The 15,689-nt window shown below is 56.5% G+C and overlaps 1 protein-coding gene and 1 pseudogene across 5 annotated transcripts; one reads left to right on the top strand and one right to left on the bottom strand.

Moving 5' to 3' along the window:
* Positions 1–693: 693 nt before the first annotated feature.
* LOC117009489 (serine/threonine-protein phosphatase 1 regulatory subunit 10-like) lies at positions 694–2,001 on the top strand. Of its 5 annotated transcripts, XM_033083729.2 has the most exons (3): positions 694–921; positions 1,008–1,067; positions 1,220–2,001. In XM_033083729.2, the coding sequence occupies exons 1-3, from the start codon at positions 828–830 to the stop codon at positions 1,999–2,001; spliced, it is 936 nt and encodes a 311-aa protein (XP_032939620.1). In that variant the 5' UTR covers positions 694–827. The 5 variants fall into 5 exon arrangements, with proteins under 5 accessions (XP_032939620.1, XP_032939619.1, XP_032939616.1 ...); XM_033083728.2 differs by having other exon boundaries at positions 694–1,067; XM_033083725.2 differs by having other exon boundaries at positions 694–1,000; positions 1,039–2,001.
* Positions 1,160–15,444, bottom strand: LOC117009460 (annotated as a pseudogene).
* Between the last annotated feature and the right edge of the window lie 245 nt (positions 15,445–15,689).

Raw genomic sequence — 15,689 nt, forward strand, 5'->3', positions numbered from 1 at the left:
ATCTTTTTTCCCTGTTTTTTTCCCCCTTTTCCTACCCCTTTTTTTCCCTCTTTTTTCCTTTTCTTTCCCCATTTTTCTCAATTTTTATTTCCCCACTTTTTTCCTTTATTCTCCATTTTTTCTGCCCCCCTTTCTCCACTTTTTCTCATTTTTATTCCCCTTATTTTCCCTTCATTCCCCCCCTTCTTCCCCTCAATTTTTCCCCTTCTTTCCCCTTTTTCCCCCCATTTTTTCTCCAGCTCATTGGATTTTCTTTTTTCCCACATTTTTCTCCTAATTCCACTTTTTTTTCCCTTCCTCTTCCCCTTGATTCTCCTGGAATTCCATCGGATTCATGGCGCATGGAGCTGCTCTGCCTTGGGGTTTTTCCGTAATTTTTTTTTTGGGGGGAATTTCGGGGCCAAATTCCATCTTTATTTCGACAGCAAATAAAAAATAAAAATTCTCTCCAGCCTTTGGTGGGATTTGATGATGTTTTATTACCCTGCTTTTTTTTTTTTTTTTTTTTCTCAGTTTCTAATTAATTTTTTAAATTCTGATTTTAATTTCTTGCTCCTCAGGGTTTTTCCTGATAAATTTTCCACCTGTTTTTCCAAGAGGAAGAGGCGGAAAGGTAGGAAAAAAAGATGGAAAAGGGTGAAAAAAGGGTGGAAAGGAGGGAAAAAGGATGGAAAAGGGGGAAAAAGGGTGGAAAAGGGGGAAAAAGATGATGGAAAAGGGGAAAAGAGGGAAGAGATGGAGAAGTTGGGATGATGCAGAGGGGAAGGAGGATTGGGGATAATCCTGAAGGTTTGGGATAATCCCAGGAATGGTCACAAATCCAATGAATGGGCACAGATCCCGTTGGAGATTGGGAATGGGCACAAATCCCAGGAATGGGCACAGATCCCAGGAATGGGCACAAATCCCATTGGAAATTGGGAACGGGCAAAAATCCCAGAAATTGGCACAGATCCCATTGGAGATTGGGAATGGGCACAGATCCCAGGAATGGGCACAGATCCCAGGAATGGGCAAAAATCCCAGGCATGGGCACAGATCCCATTGGAGATTGGGAATGGGCACAGATCCCAGGAATGGGCACAGATCCCATTGGAAATTGGGAATGGGCAAAAATCCCAGGAATGGGCACAGATCCCAGGAATGGGCACAGATCCCATGGAGATTGGGAATGGGCAAAAATCTCAGGAATGGGCAAAAATCCCAGGAATGGGCACAGATCCCATTGGAGATTGGGAATGGGCACAGATCCCAGGAATGGGCACAGATCCCAGGAATGGGCACAGATCCCGTTGGAGATTGGGAATGGGCAAAAATCCCAGAAATTGGCACAGATCCCATTGGAGATTGGGAATGGGCAAAAATCCCAGGAATGGGCACAGATCCCATTGGAGATTGGGAATGGGCACAGATCCCAGGAATGGGCACAGAACCCAGGAATGGGCACAGATCCCATTGGAGATTGGGAATGGGCACAGATCCCAGGAATGGGCACAGATCCCACTGGATAATGGAAATGGGCACAGATCCCAGGAATGGGCACAGATCCCACTGGATAATGGAAATGGGCACAGATCTTGGTCCTGGCACCAGAAGAGACATTTCAGGAATTGCAGCCGAACTCCCATCGAGCAGCAGGAAAAGGCTCTGCAGGCATTAATTAGGAATTTAATTGGGAATGTAATAAGGGAATTGTGGCCAGCACAGCGGGGTGGGATGGAAGGGACCAGAGGGAGGGGACAGGGACAGGGAATGGGGACAGAAAATGAGATGGGAATGGGATCTGGATTGGGATGGGAGCAGAGTGACAGGAGTGGGGTGAGATGGGAATGGGCTGGGGAAAAGGGAGTGACAGCGGGGAGAGGGGGATCCTGGACAGGGGAAAACGAGGACTGGGATGGGGGGACATGGGGACAGTGTCAGGACAGGGGGTCCTTGATCAGCTGCCCCAGAAGCTCCCCCAGGGTCTCCCAGTGCAGCCTGCGGTGCCCAAATCCTTGAATAACCCCCAAATCTCTCCCAGGAACCCTCAAATCCCTGGAACCCAGCATGCCCCACAACCCCTGGAATATCCCCCAAATCCCCAACGTTGTATTTGTTCAACATATTTATTTTTACCTGAGTGTGGGGCTATAGAAAGGACAGAGAGAAATGCAAAGAAAATCCAGGTCACACGTAGCCAGGAGGACGTGGAGCCCCCAGCCAGGTGTGTTCCCAACACGGATCAGCGGCACCAGGGCTCAGCGGGGCTCTGCCCACCGGGGCTCACTGGGGATCATCCAGCGCGGATCCTGCCATGGGGGATGGAGCTGGAGCAGCGCACGAAGCTCTTCCCGCACTCGGGGCACTCGCAGGGCTTCCCTCAGTGCAGACTCCGTTGGTGTCTGGTGAAATTAGAGCTCTGTGAGAAGCTCTGCCCACACTCGGGACACTCGTAGGGCCTCTCCCCGGTGTGACTGCGATAGTGGACGAGGAGATAAGAGCTGCTCTGAAACCTCTTCCTGCATTTATCACACTCGTAGAGCCTCTCCCCGGTGTGGATTCTCTGGTGTTCGATGAGGCTGGAGTTTCGCTTGAAGCCCTTCCCACAGTCATGGCACTCATAAGGCCTCTCATCCAGGTGAGAGCGATAGTGACGGAGGAGATGGGAGCTGCTCCGAAACCTCTTCCTGCATTTATCACACTCGTAGGGCCTCTCCCCGGTGTGGGTGCGCTGGTGTTTGATGAGGCTGGAGTTTAGCTTGAATCTCTTCCCGCAGTCGGGGCACTCATAAGGCCTCTCATCCAGGTGAGTGCGATAGTGCTCGACAAGTTCGGAGCTGGTCTGAAACCTCTTCCTGCATTTATCACACTCATAGGGCCTCTCCCCGGTGTGGCTCATCTGGTGTCTGTTCAGGCCTGAGCTCATCGTGAATCTCTTCCCACACTCCCCACACTCGTAGGGCCTCTCCCCGGTGTGGATTCTCTGGTGTGTGTTCAGGTTTGAAATCTGGTTGAATCTCTTCCCACACTCCCCACACGCATAGGGCTTCTCCCCGGTGTGGATTCTCTGGTGATTTTTCAGGCTTGAGCTCACTCTGAATCTCTTCCCACACTCCTCACACTCGTAGGGCCGTTCCCCCGTGTGGATTCTCTGGTGATTGATCAGCTCCCATCTCCTCCTGAACCCCTTCCCACATTCCGAGCACTTGTGGGGCTTCTCCCCATCGTGAAGCTGCTCCTGGAGCCCCAGCTCCGAGCTGCGGCCGCCTCCCCGGCCCGGGCTGGCTCTTTCCTGCGGCTCCAGGGCCATCCTCCTCCTCTTCCTCACGGCCTCCTCCTCCTCCTCCTCGGTGCCGGGGTTTGGGAAATGCTGCTGTGGGGAGGAAAACAAGGGCTGAGCGCGTTGGGTTCGCTGGTGCCGCTGGCCAAGGGCAGCTGGAGAAGTCAGCGCCCCTTTCAGCCTCGGGGGGCCCGGAGCCCGCTCATCACCGAGCTCCCGCAGCCCTCCAGGCTGCCGGGGGTGCCCCGGCTCCGGGATCGGCCCTGGGCGCTCTCCCCGCTCCGGGGCTCCCGCCTTCCACCTCGGCTCTGCCGCCGATGCCCAGAGCCGAGATCGCCCCCTCCCCGCCGCTCCCGGGCCATCGCCACCTGGGACCCGCCAAGATCCCTCCAGGGCCATTTCGGGCTCGCCTTTGGGCTCCTGCCACATCCAAACATCCCCTGCCCCGCAATAAAAACCCTCCCGGAGCCGCCCGGGATGGATTTGGGGCGAGCTCCCCCTCCCCGCTCACCTGCGGCTTCTCGGGGGCGCCGCTGGTGCCGGAGCCTGTTCCTGTTCCTGTTCCTGCTGCTGCTCCTCCTCCCGTGTCCCTCCTCTTCCTCCTCGTTCCGCTGCTCCTCTTCCTCCCGCTCCTCCTCCGCTCCCAGCCCGGCCCGGCCCGGTGCCGACACCCAAAAGCAGCCGCGCTCTGGGAATGGGGACCGGGAATGGGGACAGGGACCGGGAATGGGGACTGGGAACGCGAATACCGGAGAGGGAGGGGGAAAGGGACTGGAAGTGGGATTAGGAAAGGACCCACGGACAGGGAATGGGGACAGGGAATGGCAATGGGAATAATGGAATGGGTCTGGGAATGGGACCGGGAAGGAGCACAGGGACCGGGAATTTGGCACCGAGAATGGGACCGGGAACTGCACTACAAGAGTGAGAGCGTGAAGGGATCTGGGACTGGGACTGGAGCATCCACAGCAAGAGTGAGAATGGGACCGGGAATGGGGACAGGGAGCGGGAATGGGGCTGGGAATACGGGAACAGGACGGGGAATGTGGGAGCAGCAAGCGCAGAGAGAATCTGGGCTGGGGATCAGTGCTGAGCAGAGCTGCAGTGAAAGGCAGCGGGGCTGGGAGCTCTGCAGCTGGGCCTGCCCTGGGCTGCTGCGGCCCAGGGCCCAAAGGCTGGAGCTGCAGCCTTGCTCCTGTGGCAAGAGCAGGAGCCTGGTGCAGGCCCATGGCCCCTGCACGGCCCCAGCAGGAGGGAGGGCTCTGAGGCCCAGCGCTGCTGGCAGCATGGGCTGCTGTGGCCAGCTGGGGGCCTCTGAGCAATGGCCAAAGCCTTGTGCTCTCTGCAGCTGGCCAAGGGCAGCAGCAGGGCTCAAGGCTTCGTGTGGCACAGGCAGCCCCAGCTGGGGAGCCCTCAGGCCCCCGTGGCACAGGCGGCCTCAGCAGCGGCACCGGCAATGGCAGCGCCTGTGGGGATTGGGGATGGCTTTACAGCTTCAGAGAGCACAGCAGCTGCTGCTGCTGCCAAGGTGTTCAGTGCAAAGGCACGGCAGGCTCCAAAGGCAAAGAGTGCCAGGCTCTCAAGTCCCTGTGCAATCTCTGTGGCCTAAAGTGCCCATGGAAGCAGCAGCAGCTCTCTGCTGCCAGAGGGGGAAGCTGCGGCCTGGGACAGAGGCTCGAGAGGCAGATGCTCCCTGGCCTTTCTTCTTCTCTTCTTTTCTTCTTCTTCTTCCTCTGCTTCTTCTCTGCCGTGCTGGCAGTGGTGATGATGATGGTGGTGGAGGAAGAGAGACCGACGAGAGAGGAGCGAGAGAGAGCTCTGGCTCCAAGACAGGGATTTTTATTGACAAATTAGCCAAAGAAACAAAACCACCAGCCTGAAGCATTTCTCCTAAACCTCTTAGAATTCTGGTTTTGTAATACAAAAGTCTATTTGTCTAACTTGTGCACATGGCCTGTCTGTTATATCTGAAGAATATAAAAATATTTTTACTATATTTTATTCTGTCTTGAGCTGTGGTTTTGAGGTCTCACTGCATATTCTTTTCCACACCAGATTGTAAGGGTTTTACATTTCAAGGCACTTAAAAATATATTTCTACTAACTTAAAACTAAGGCTTACATTTCTACTTCATATCTATGCAACTTAATATTTCTACTTCCTTAATCTAAACCTTAGACCTCTATTCCATGTGTGTTTGTGCTTAATATACTTGAATTTCTACAAAAGGGTTTTAATTCTAATTGAATTTCAATTTTAATCCTTGCATTCTGTTCTCTGTTGGAGGGACTCAGAGAGAATCTGTTACAGTGCAAAAACTGGGAATGGGGACAGAGACTGGGAATGGGGACAGAGACTGGGAATTGGGGACAGAGACTGGGAATTGGGGACAGAGACTGGGAATGGGGACAGGAATGAAAAGAGGAACCGGGAATGAGAATATGGGAACGGGACAAGGAATATGGAAATGGGAATTGGAGAGAGAACATGGGATAGGGATTAAGATGATGGGAATCGAATGGGAAAGGGGAATATGGGAAGAGAATTGGGAATGGAAATATGGGAACAGGACTGGAAATACAGAAATTCAAACATGGGAATGGGAGAGGGAGGAAGAGCACAAGAAATGGAACAGGACAGGGAATATGGGACTGGGAATGGGATGTGGGCTGGGATGGGAGCAGGAGGACGTGGAGCCCCCAGCCAGGTGTGTTCCCAACACGGATCAGCGGCACCAGGGCTCAGCGGGGCTCTGCCCACCGGGGCTCACTGGGGATCATCCAGCGCGGATCCTGCCATGGGGGATGGAGCTGGAGCAGCGCACGAAGCTCTTCCCGCACTCGGGGCACTCGCAGGGCTTCCCTCAGTGGAGACTCCGTTTGTGTCGGATCAAGTTAGAGCTAAAGGAGAAGCTCTGCCCACACTCGGGACACTCGTAGGGCCTCTCCCCAGTGTGGGTGCGCCGATGCCTGATGAGGTGTGAGTTTTGCTTGAAGCCCTTCCCGCAGTCGGAGCACTCATAAGGCTTCTCATCCAGGTGACTGCGATAGTGCAGGTGGAGACTGGAGCTGGTGTGAAACCTCTTCTTGCATTTATCACACTCATACGGCCTCTCCCCGGTGTGGATGCGCCGGTGGATCATGAGGGCGGAGTTGACCTTGAAGCTTTTCCCACAGTCGGGGCACTCATAAGGCCTCTCATCCAGATGACTGCGATAGTGCAGGAGGAGACTGGAGCCGGTCTGAAACCTCTTCTTGCATTTATCACACTCGTAGGGCCTCTCCCCAGTGTGGATGCGCCGGTGGATCATGAGGGTGCAGTTGTGCTTGAAGGCCTTCCCACAGTCGGGGCACTCATAAGGCCTCTCATCCAGGTGAGTGCGATAGTGCAGGAAGAGACCGGACCTTCTGTGAAACCTCTTCCTGCATTTATCACACTCGTAGGGCCTCTCCCCGGTGTGGGTGCGCCGGTGGAGGACGAGGGCATAGTTGTGCTTGAATCCCTTCCCACACTCAGAGCACTCATAAGGCCTCTCATCTATGTGAATGCGATAGTGCTCGTGGAGACAGGATCTGCTCCGAAACCTCTTCCTGCATTTATCACATTCGTAGGGCCTCTCCCCAGTGTGGATCCTCAGGTGTGTTTTCAGGTTTGAGCTCACTGTGAATGTCTTCCCACACTCTCCACACTCGTAGGGCCGTTCCCCAGTGTGGGTCCTCTGGTGTTGTTTCAGGTTTGAGCTCTGGTTGAATCTCTTCCCACACTCCCCACACTTGTAGGGCCATTCACCCATGTGGATTCTCTCGTGTTGTTTCAGGAGTGATCTCATTGTGAATCTCTGCCCACACTCCCCACACTCGTAGGGTCTCTCCCCTGTGTGGATTCTCTGGTGTGTGTTCAGGTTTGAAATCTGGTTGAATCTCTTCCCACACTCCTCACACTCATAGGGCTTCTCCCCGGTGTGGATTCTCTGGTGTGTGTTCAGATTTGAGCTCTGGTTGAATCTCTTCCCACACTCCCCACACTCATAGGGCTTCTCCCCCGTGTGGATTCTCTGGTGATTGATCAGATCCGATCTCTTCCTGAATCCCTTCCCACATTCCGAGCACTTGTGGGGCTTCTCCCCATCGTGACGCTGCTCCTGGAGCCCCAGCTCCGAGCTGCGGCCGCCTCCCCAGCCCGGGCTGGCTCTTTCCTGCGCCTCCAGGGCCATCCTCCTCCTCTTCCACGCGGCCTCCTCCTCCTCCTCCTCGGTGCCGGGGTTTGGGAAATGCTGCTGTGGGGAGGAAAACAAGGGCTGAGCGCGTTGGGTTCGCTGGTGCCGCTGGCCAAGGGCAGCTGGAGAAGTCAGCGCCCCTTTCAGCCTCGGGGGGCCCGGAGCCCGCTCATCACCGAGCTCCCGCAGCCCTCCAGGCTGCCGGGGGTGCCCCGGCTCCGGGATCGGCCCTGGGCGCTCTCCCCGCTCCGGGGCTCCCGCCTTCCCCCCCGGCTCTGCCGGCGATGCCCAGAGCCGAGATCGCCCCCTCCCCGCCGCTCCCGGGCCATCGCCACCTGGGACCCGCCAAGATCCCTCCAGGGCCTTTTCGGGCTCGACTTTGGGCTCCTGCCACATCCAAACATCCCCTGCCCCGCAAAAAAACCCTCCCGGAGCCCCCCGGGATGGATTTGGGGCGAGTTCCCCCTCCCCGCTCACCTGCGGCTTCTCGGGGGCGCCGCTGGTGCCGGAGCCGGGGCAGCTGCGGCTGAGCGGGCGGGCGGGGGAAGCGCGTGGTGCCAAAAACGCTGCTCCTGTTCCTGCCGCTGCTCCTCCTCCCGTGTCCCTCCTCTTCCTCCTCGTGCCGCTGCTCCTCTTCCTCCCGCTCCTCCTCCGCTCCCAGCCCGGTCCGGCCCGGTGCCGACACCCAAAAGCAGCCGCGCTCTGGGAATGGGGACCGGGAATGGGGACAGGGACCGGGAATGGGGACAGGGAACGGGAATACCGGAGAGGGAGAGGGAAAGGAACTGGAAGGGGGATTAGGAAAGGACCCACGGACAGGGAATGGGGACAGGGAATGGCAATGGGAATAATGGAATAGGTCTGAGAATGGGACCGGGTCTGGGAATGGGACCGGGAATTTGGGTCCGAGAATGGGACCGGGAACTGGACTACAAGGCTGAGAGCGTGAAGGGATCTGGGACTGGGACTAGAGCATCCACAGCAAGAGTGAGAATGGGATGGGGAATGGGAACAGGCAGATGCTCCCTGGCCTTTCTTCTTCTCTTCTTTTCTTCTTCTTCTTCCTCTGCTTCTTCTCTCCCGTGCTGGCAGTGGTGATGATGATGGTGGTGGAGGAAGAGAGAGCGATGAGAGAGGAGGAACGAGAGAGCTCTGGTTCCAAGACAGGGATTTTTATTGACAAATTACCCAAAGAAACAAAACCACCAACCTGAAGGATTTCTCCTAAACCTCTTAGAATTCTGGTTCTCTAATACAAAACTCTACTAGTCAAACCAGTGCACATGGCCTGTCTGTTCTATCTGAAGAATATAAAAAATATTTTTACTATATTTTATTCTGTCTTGACCTGTGTTTTTGAGGTCTCACTGCATATTCTTTTCCACATCAGTTTTTAGGGGTTTTACATTTCAAGGCACTTAAAAATATATTTCTACTAACTTCAATCTATGGTTTACATTTCTACCTCATATCTATGCAACTTAATATTTCTACTTCCTTAATCTAAACCTTAGACCTCTATTCCATTTGTGTTTGTGCTTAATATACTTGAATTTCTACAAAAGGGTTTTAATTCTAATTGAATTTCAATTTTAATCCTTGCATTCTGTTCTCTGTTGGAGGGACTCAGAGAGAATCTGTTACACTGCAACAACTGGGAATGGGGACAGAGACTGGGAATGGGGACAGAGACTGGGAATGGGGACAGGAATGAAAAGAGGAAGCGGGAATGAGAATATGGGAACAGGACATGTTATATGGAAATAGCAATTGGAGAGAGAACATGGGATAGGGATTAAGATGATGGGAATGGAATGGGAAAGGGGACTATGAGAACAGAATTGGGAATGGGAATATGGGAACGGGACTGGAAATAAAGAAATTCAAACATGGGAATGGGAGAAGGACCAAGAGTAAAAGAAATGGAACAGGACAGGGAATATGGGACTGGGAATGGGATGTGGGCTGGGATGGGAGCAGGAGGACGTGGAGCCCCCAGCCAGGTGTGTTCCCAACACGGATCAGCGGCACCAGGGCTCAGCGGGGCTCTGCCCACCGGGGCTCACTGGGGATCATCCAGCGCGGATCCTGCCATGGGGGATGGAGCTGGAGCAGCGCACGAAGCTCTTCCCGCACTTGGGGCACTCGCAGGGCTTCCGTCAATGGTGCCTCTGTTTGTGTTGGGTCACTTGAGAGCTCTGTGAGAAGCTCTTCCCACACTCGGGACACTCGTAGGGCCTCTCCCCGGTGTGGATTCTGTGGTGTTGGATGAGGTGTGAGTTTCGCTTGAATCCCTTCCCGCAGTCGTGGCACTCATAAGGCCTCTCATCCCTGTGAATGCGACAGTGCCTGACGAGATCCGATCTCCTGAGAAACCTCTTCCTGCATTTATCACACTCGTAGGGCCTCTCCCCGGTGTGGATTCTCTGATGGACAATCAGGCTTGCGCCATCTGTGAAGCTCTTTCCACATTCCCCACACTCGTAGGGCCTCTCCCCAGTGTGGCTCATCTGGTGTTTTTTAAGGTTTGAGCTCGCTGTGAATCTCATCCCACACTCCTCACACTCGTAGGGTCTCTCCCCAGTGTGCATTCTCTGGTGTTTTTTAAGGTTTGAGCTCTGGCTGAATCTTTTTCCACACTCCCCACACTTGTAGGGCTGTTGCCCTGTGTGGATTCTCTGGTGTTTGTTCAGGCTGGAGACCAATGTGAATCCCATCCCACACTCTTCACACTCATAGGGTCTCTCCGCGGTGTGGATTCTCTGGTGTGTGTTCAGGTGTGAGCTCTGGCTGAATCTCTTCCCACACTCCTCACACTCGTAGGGCCGTTCACCTGTGTGCATTCTCCGGTGTTGGATCAGCTGCGATCTCCACCTGAATCCCTTCCCACATTCCGAGCACTTGTGGGGCTTCTCCCCATCGTGAAGCTGCTCCTGGAGCCCCAGCTCCGAGCTGCGGCCGCCTCCCCGGCCCGGGCTGGCTCTTTCCTGCGCGTCCAGCGCCATCCTCCTCCTCTTCCTCACGGCCTCCTCCTCCTCCTCCTCGGTGCCGGGGTTTGGGAAATGCTGCTGTGGGGAGGAAAACAAGGGCTGAGCGCGTTGGGTTCGCTGGTGCCGCTGGCCAAGGGCAGCTGGAGAAGTCAGCGCCCCTTTCAGCCTCGGGGGGCCCGGAGCCCGCTCATCACCGAGCTCCCGCAGCCCTCCAGGCTGCCGGGGGTGCCCCGGCTCCGGGATCGGCCCTGGGCGCTCTCCCCGCTCCGGGGCTCCCGCCTTCCCCCCCGGCTCTGCCGCCGATGCCCAGAGCCGAGATCGCCCCCTCCCCGCCGCTCCCGGGCCATCGCCACCTGGGACCCGCCAAGATCCCTCCAGGGCCATTTCGGGCTCGCCTTTGGGCTCCTGCCACATCCAAACATCCCCTGCCCCGCAAAAAAAACCCTCCCGGAGCATCCCCGGGATGGATTTGGGGGGAGCTCCCCCTCCCCGCTCACCTGCGGCTTCTCGGGGGCGCCGCTGGTGCCGGAGCCGGGGGAGCTGCGGCTGAGCGGGCGGGCGGGGGAAGCGCGTGGTGCCAAAAACGCTGCTCCTGTTCCAGCCGCTCCTCCTGTTCCGGTGGGTGCTCCTCCTCCCGTGTCCCTCCTCTTCCTCCTCCCGTGTCCCTCCTCTTCCTCCTCGTTCCGCTGCTCCTCTTCCTCCCGCTCCTCCTCCGCTCCCAGCCCGGCCCGGCCCGGTGCCGACACCCAAAAGGAGCCGCGCTCTGGGAATGGGGACCGGGAAAGGGGAAAGGGACCGGGAATGGGGACAGGGACCGGGAATGGGGACTGGGAACGCGAATACCGGAGAGGGAAAGGGACTGAAAGTGGGATTAGGAAAGGACCCACGGACAGGGAATGGGGACAGGGAATGGCGATGGGAATAACGGAATGGCTCTGAGAATGGGACCGGGTCTGGGAATGGGACCGGGAAGGAGCAAAGGGACCGGGAATTTGGCACCGAGAATGGGACCGGGAACTGGACTACAAGAGTGAGAGCGTGAAGGGATCTGGGACTGGGACTAGAGCATGCACAGCAAGAGTGAGAATGGGATGGGGAATGGGGACAGGGAGCGGGAATGGGGCTGGGAATACGGGAACAGGACGGGGAATGTGGGAGCAGCAAGCGCAGAGAGAATCTGGGCTGGGGATCAGTGCTGAGCAGAGCTGCAGTGAAAGGCAGCGGGGCTGGGAGCTCTGCAGCTGGGCCTGCCCTGGGCTGCTGCGGCCCAGGGCCCAAAGGCTGGAGCTGCAGCCTTGCTCCTGTGGCAAGAGCAGGAGCCTGGTGCAGGCCCATGGCCCCTGCACGGCCCCAGCAGGAGGGAGGGCTCTGAGGCCCAGGGCTGCTGGCAGCATGGGCTGCTGTGGCCAGCTGGGGGCCTCTGAGCAATGGCCAAAGCCTTGTGCTCTCTGCAGCTGGCCAAGGGCAGCAGCAGGGCTCAAGGCTTCGTGTGGCACAGGCAGCCCCAGCTGGGGAGCCCTCAGGCCCCCGTGGCACAGGCGGCCTCAGCAGCGGCACCGGCAATGGCAGCGCCTGTGGGGATTGGGGATGGCTTTACAGCTTCAGAGAGCACAGCAGCTGCTGCTGCTGCCAAGGTGTTCAGTGCAAAGGCACGGCAGGCTCCAAAGGCAAAGAGTGCCAGGCTCTCAAGTCCCTGTGCAATCTGTGTGGCCTAAAGTGCCCATGGAAGCAGCAGCAGCTCTCTGCTGCCAGAGGGGGAAGCTGCGGCCTGGGACAGAGGCTCGAGAGGCAGATGCTCCCTGGCCTTTCTTCTTCTCTTCTTTTCTTCTTCTTCTTCCTCTGCTTCTTCTCTGCCGTGCTGGCAGTGGTGATGATGATGGTGGTGGAGGAAGAGAGAGCGACGAGAGAGGAGCGAGAGAGAGCTCTGGTTCCAAGACAGGGATTTTTATTGACAAATTAGCCAAAGAAACAAAACCACCAAGATGAAGCATTTCTCCTTAACCTCTTAGAATTCTGGTTTTGTAATAAAAAAGTCTACTTGTCTAACTTGTGCACACGGCCTGTCTGTTATATCTGAAGAATATAAAAAATATTTTTACTATATTGTAGTCTGTCTTGAGCTGTGTTTTTGAGGTCTCACTGCATATCCTTTTCCACACCAGATTGTAAGGGTTTTACATTTCAAGGCACTTAAAAATATATTTCTACTAACTTCAAACTAAGGCTTACATTTCTACTTCATATCTATGCAACTTAATATTTCTACTTCCTTAATCTAAAACTTAGACCTCTATTCCATGTCTGTGTGTCTTAATACACTTGAATTTCTACAAAAGGGTTTTAATTCTAATTTAATTTTAATCCTTGCATTCTGTTCTCTGTTGGAGGGACTCAGAGAGAATCTGTTACAGTGCAACAACTGGGAATGGGGACAGAGACTGGGAATGGGGACAGAGACTGGGAATTGGGGACAGAGACTGGGAATTGGGGACAGAGACTGGGAATGGGGACAGGAATGAAAAGAGGAACCGGGAATGAGAATATGGGAACGGGACAAGGAATATGGAAATGGGAATTGGAGAGAGAACATGGGATAGGGATTAAGATGATGGGAATCGAATGGGAAAGGGGAATATGGGAAGAGAATTGGGAATGGAAATATGGGAACAGGACTGGAAATAAAGAAATTCAAACATGGGAATGGGAGAGGGAGGAAGAGCACAAGAAATGGAACAGGACAGGGAATATGGGACTGGGAATGGGATGTGGGCTGGGATGGGAGCAGGAGGACGTGGAGCCACCAGCCAGGTGTGTTCCCAACACGGATCAGCGGCACCAGGGCTCAGCGGGGCTCTGCCCACCGGGGCTCACTGGGGATCATCCAGCGCAGATCCTGCCATGGGGGATGGAGCTGGAGCAGCGCACGAAGCTCTTCCCGCACTCGGGGCACTCGCAGGGCTCCCCTCAGTGGAGAGTCCGTTTGTGTCGGATCAAGTTAGAGCTCTGTGAGAAGCTCTGCCCACACTCGGGACACTGATAGGGCCTCTCCCCGGTGTGACTGCGATAGTGCACGAGGAGATAAGAGCTGCTCTGAAACCTCTTCCTGCATTTATCACACTCGTAGGGCCTCTCCCCGGTGTGGATTCTCTGGTGTTTGATGAGGTTGTAGTGTTGCTTGAAGCTCTTCCCACAGTCTTGACACTCATAAGGCCTCTCGTCCAGGTGAGTGCGATAGTGACGGAGGAGATGGGAGCTGCTCCGAAACCTCTTCCTGCATTTATCACACTCATACGGCCTCTCCCCGGTGTGGATGCGCCGGTGGATCATGAGGGCGGAGTTGACCTTGAAGCTTTTCCCACAGTCGGGGCACACATAAGGCCTCTCATCCAGATGACTGCGATAGTGCAGGAGGAGACTGGAGCCGGTCTGAAACCTCTTCTTGCATTTATCACACTCGTAGGGCCTCTCCCCAGTGTGGATGCGCCGGTGCATCATGAGGGTGCGGTTGTCCTTGAAGGCCTTCCCACAGTCGGGGCACTCATAAGGCCTCTCATCCAGGTGAGTGCGATAGTGCAGGAAGAGACCGGACCTTCTGTGAAACCTCTTCCTGCATTTATCACACTCGTAGGGCCTCTCCCCAGTGTGGGTGCGCCGGTGGAGGACGAGGTCATAGTTGTGCTTGAATCCCTTCCCACACTCAGAGCACTCATAAGGCCTCTCATCTACGTGAATGCGATAGTGCTCGAGGAGACAGGATCTGCTCCGAAACCTCTTCCTGCATTTATCACATTCGTAGGGCCTCTCCCCAGTGTGGATCCTCAGGTGTTTTTTCAGGTTTGAGCTCACTGTGAATGTCTTCCCACACTCTCCACACTCGTAGGGCCGTTCCCCAGTGTGGGTTCTCTGGTGTTGTTTCAGGTTTGAGCTCTCTCTGAATCTCTTCCCACACTCCCCACACTCATAGGGCCGTTCCCCCGTGTGGATTCTCTGGTGTCTGTCCAGCCTTGAGCTCACTTTGAATCTCTTCCCACACTCCTCACATTCGTACGGACGCTCCTCCGTGTGGACTGTGTGGTGTTTGATCAGGTCCGATCTCCTCCTGAATCCCTTCCCACATTCCGAGCACTTGTGGGGCTTCTCCCCATCGTGAAGCTGCTCCTGGAGCCCCAGCTCCGAGCTGCGGCCGCCTCCCCGGCCCGGGCTGGCTCTTTCCTGCTGGGATCCCCGGGCTGGGCGTTTGCAGCCCCTCCTGGTGCGGGATCTGCGGGGCTTTTCCTCCCCGTTGCGTTCCTGCGCCGTGGAGCCGCTGCCAACGGCCTCTTGCACGAGGTTCTGCCGCGGGGATTTGTCCTCGCTGCTCTCCGTGCTCAGCTCCTGCTCTGGGGCACGAAGGACAAGCACAGGATGGGATTTGCCTCCGGGCCAGAGCCAAGGGCAAGGACATGGAGCAGGACACAGGGGGAAAGGGGCACTGACTTCCTCCTCACCTGCCTGAGCCTCCAGGGCCATCCTCCTCCTCTTCCTCACGGCCTCCTCCTCCTCCTCACTGCCGGGGTTTGGGAAATGCTGCTGTGGGGAGGAAAACAAGGGCTGAGCGCGTTGGGTTCGCTGGTGCCGCTGGCCAAGGGCAGCTGGAGAAGTCAGCGCCCCTTTCAGCCTCGGGGGGCCCGGAGCCCGCTCATCACCGAGCTCCCGCAGCCCTCCAGGCTGCCGGGGGTGCCCCGGCTCCGGGATCGGCCCTGGGCGCTCTCCCCGCTCCGGGGCTCCCGCCTTCCCCCCCGGCTCTGCCGGCGATGCCCAGAGCCGAGATCGCCCCCTCCCCGCCGCTCCCGGGCCATCGCCACCTGGGACCCGCCAAGATCCCTCCAGGGCCATTTCGGGCTCGCCTTTGGGCTCCTGCCACATCCAAACATCCCCTGCCCGCAATAAAAACCCTCCCGGAGCCCCCCGGGATGGATTTGGGGCGAGCTCCCCCTCCCCGCTCACCTGCGGCCCGGTGCCGACACCCAAAAGCAGCCGCGCTCTGGCCCCAGGGGTTGAGGAGCATCTGCCCCCCGCGCGGCGCTGGGAGCGATACTGGGAGCACTGGGAATGTCAGGGAGAGCAGCGGCAGCGATGCTGAGAGCCCCGGGCAGGAACTGGGAGCGCTTTCCCTGCCAGTGCCGCTCTTACTGGGAGCACTGGTGGCGAACTGGGAGCACAGAGCGCCCGTGGACGGCT

Source organism: Catharus ustulatus, chromosome 33 (assembly GCF_009819885.2).
Source record: "Catharus ustulatus isolate bCatUst1 chromosome 33, bCatUst1.pri.v2, whole genome shotgun sequence".
NCBI classification, from domain to species: domain Eukaryota; kingdom Metazoa; phylum Chordata; class Aves; order Passeriformes; family Turdidae; genus Catharus; species Catharus ustulatus.

What these genes read in the sequence shown, in the direction of transcription:
- LOC117009489 (XM_033083725.2), top strand. Translation starts at nt 809, where the DNA reads ATGGTCACAAATCCAATGAATGGGCACAGATCCCGTTGGAGATTGGGA. An exon ending in GATCCCAGGAATGGGCACAG is followed by an intron (nt 1,001 to 1,038) that starts ATCCCAGGAATG and finishes GCATGGGCACAG; the next exon opens with ATCCCATTGGAGATTGGGAA.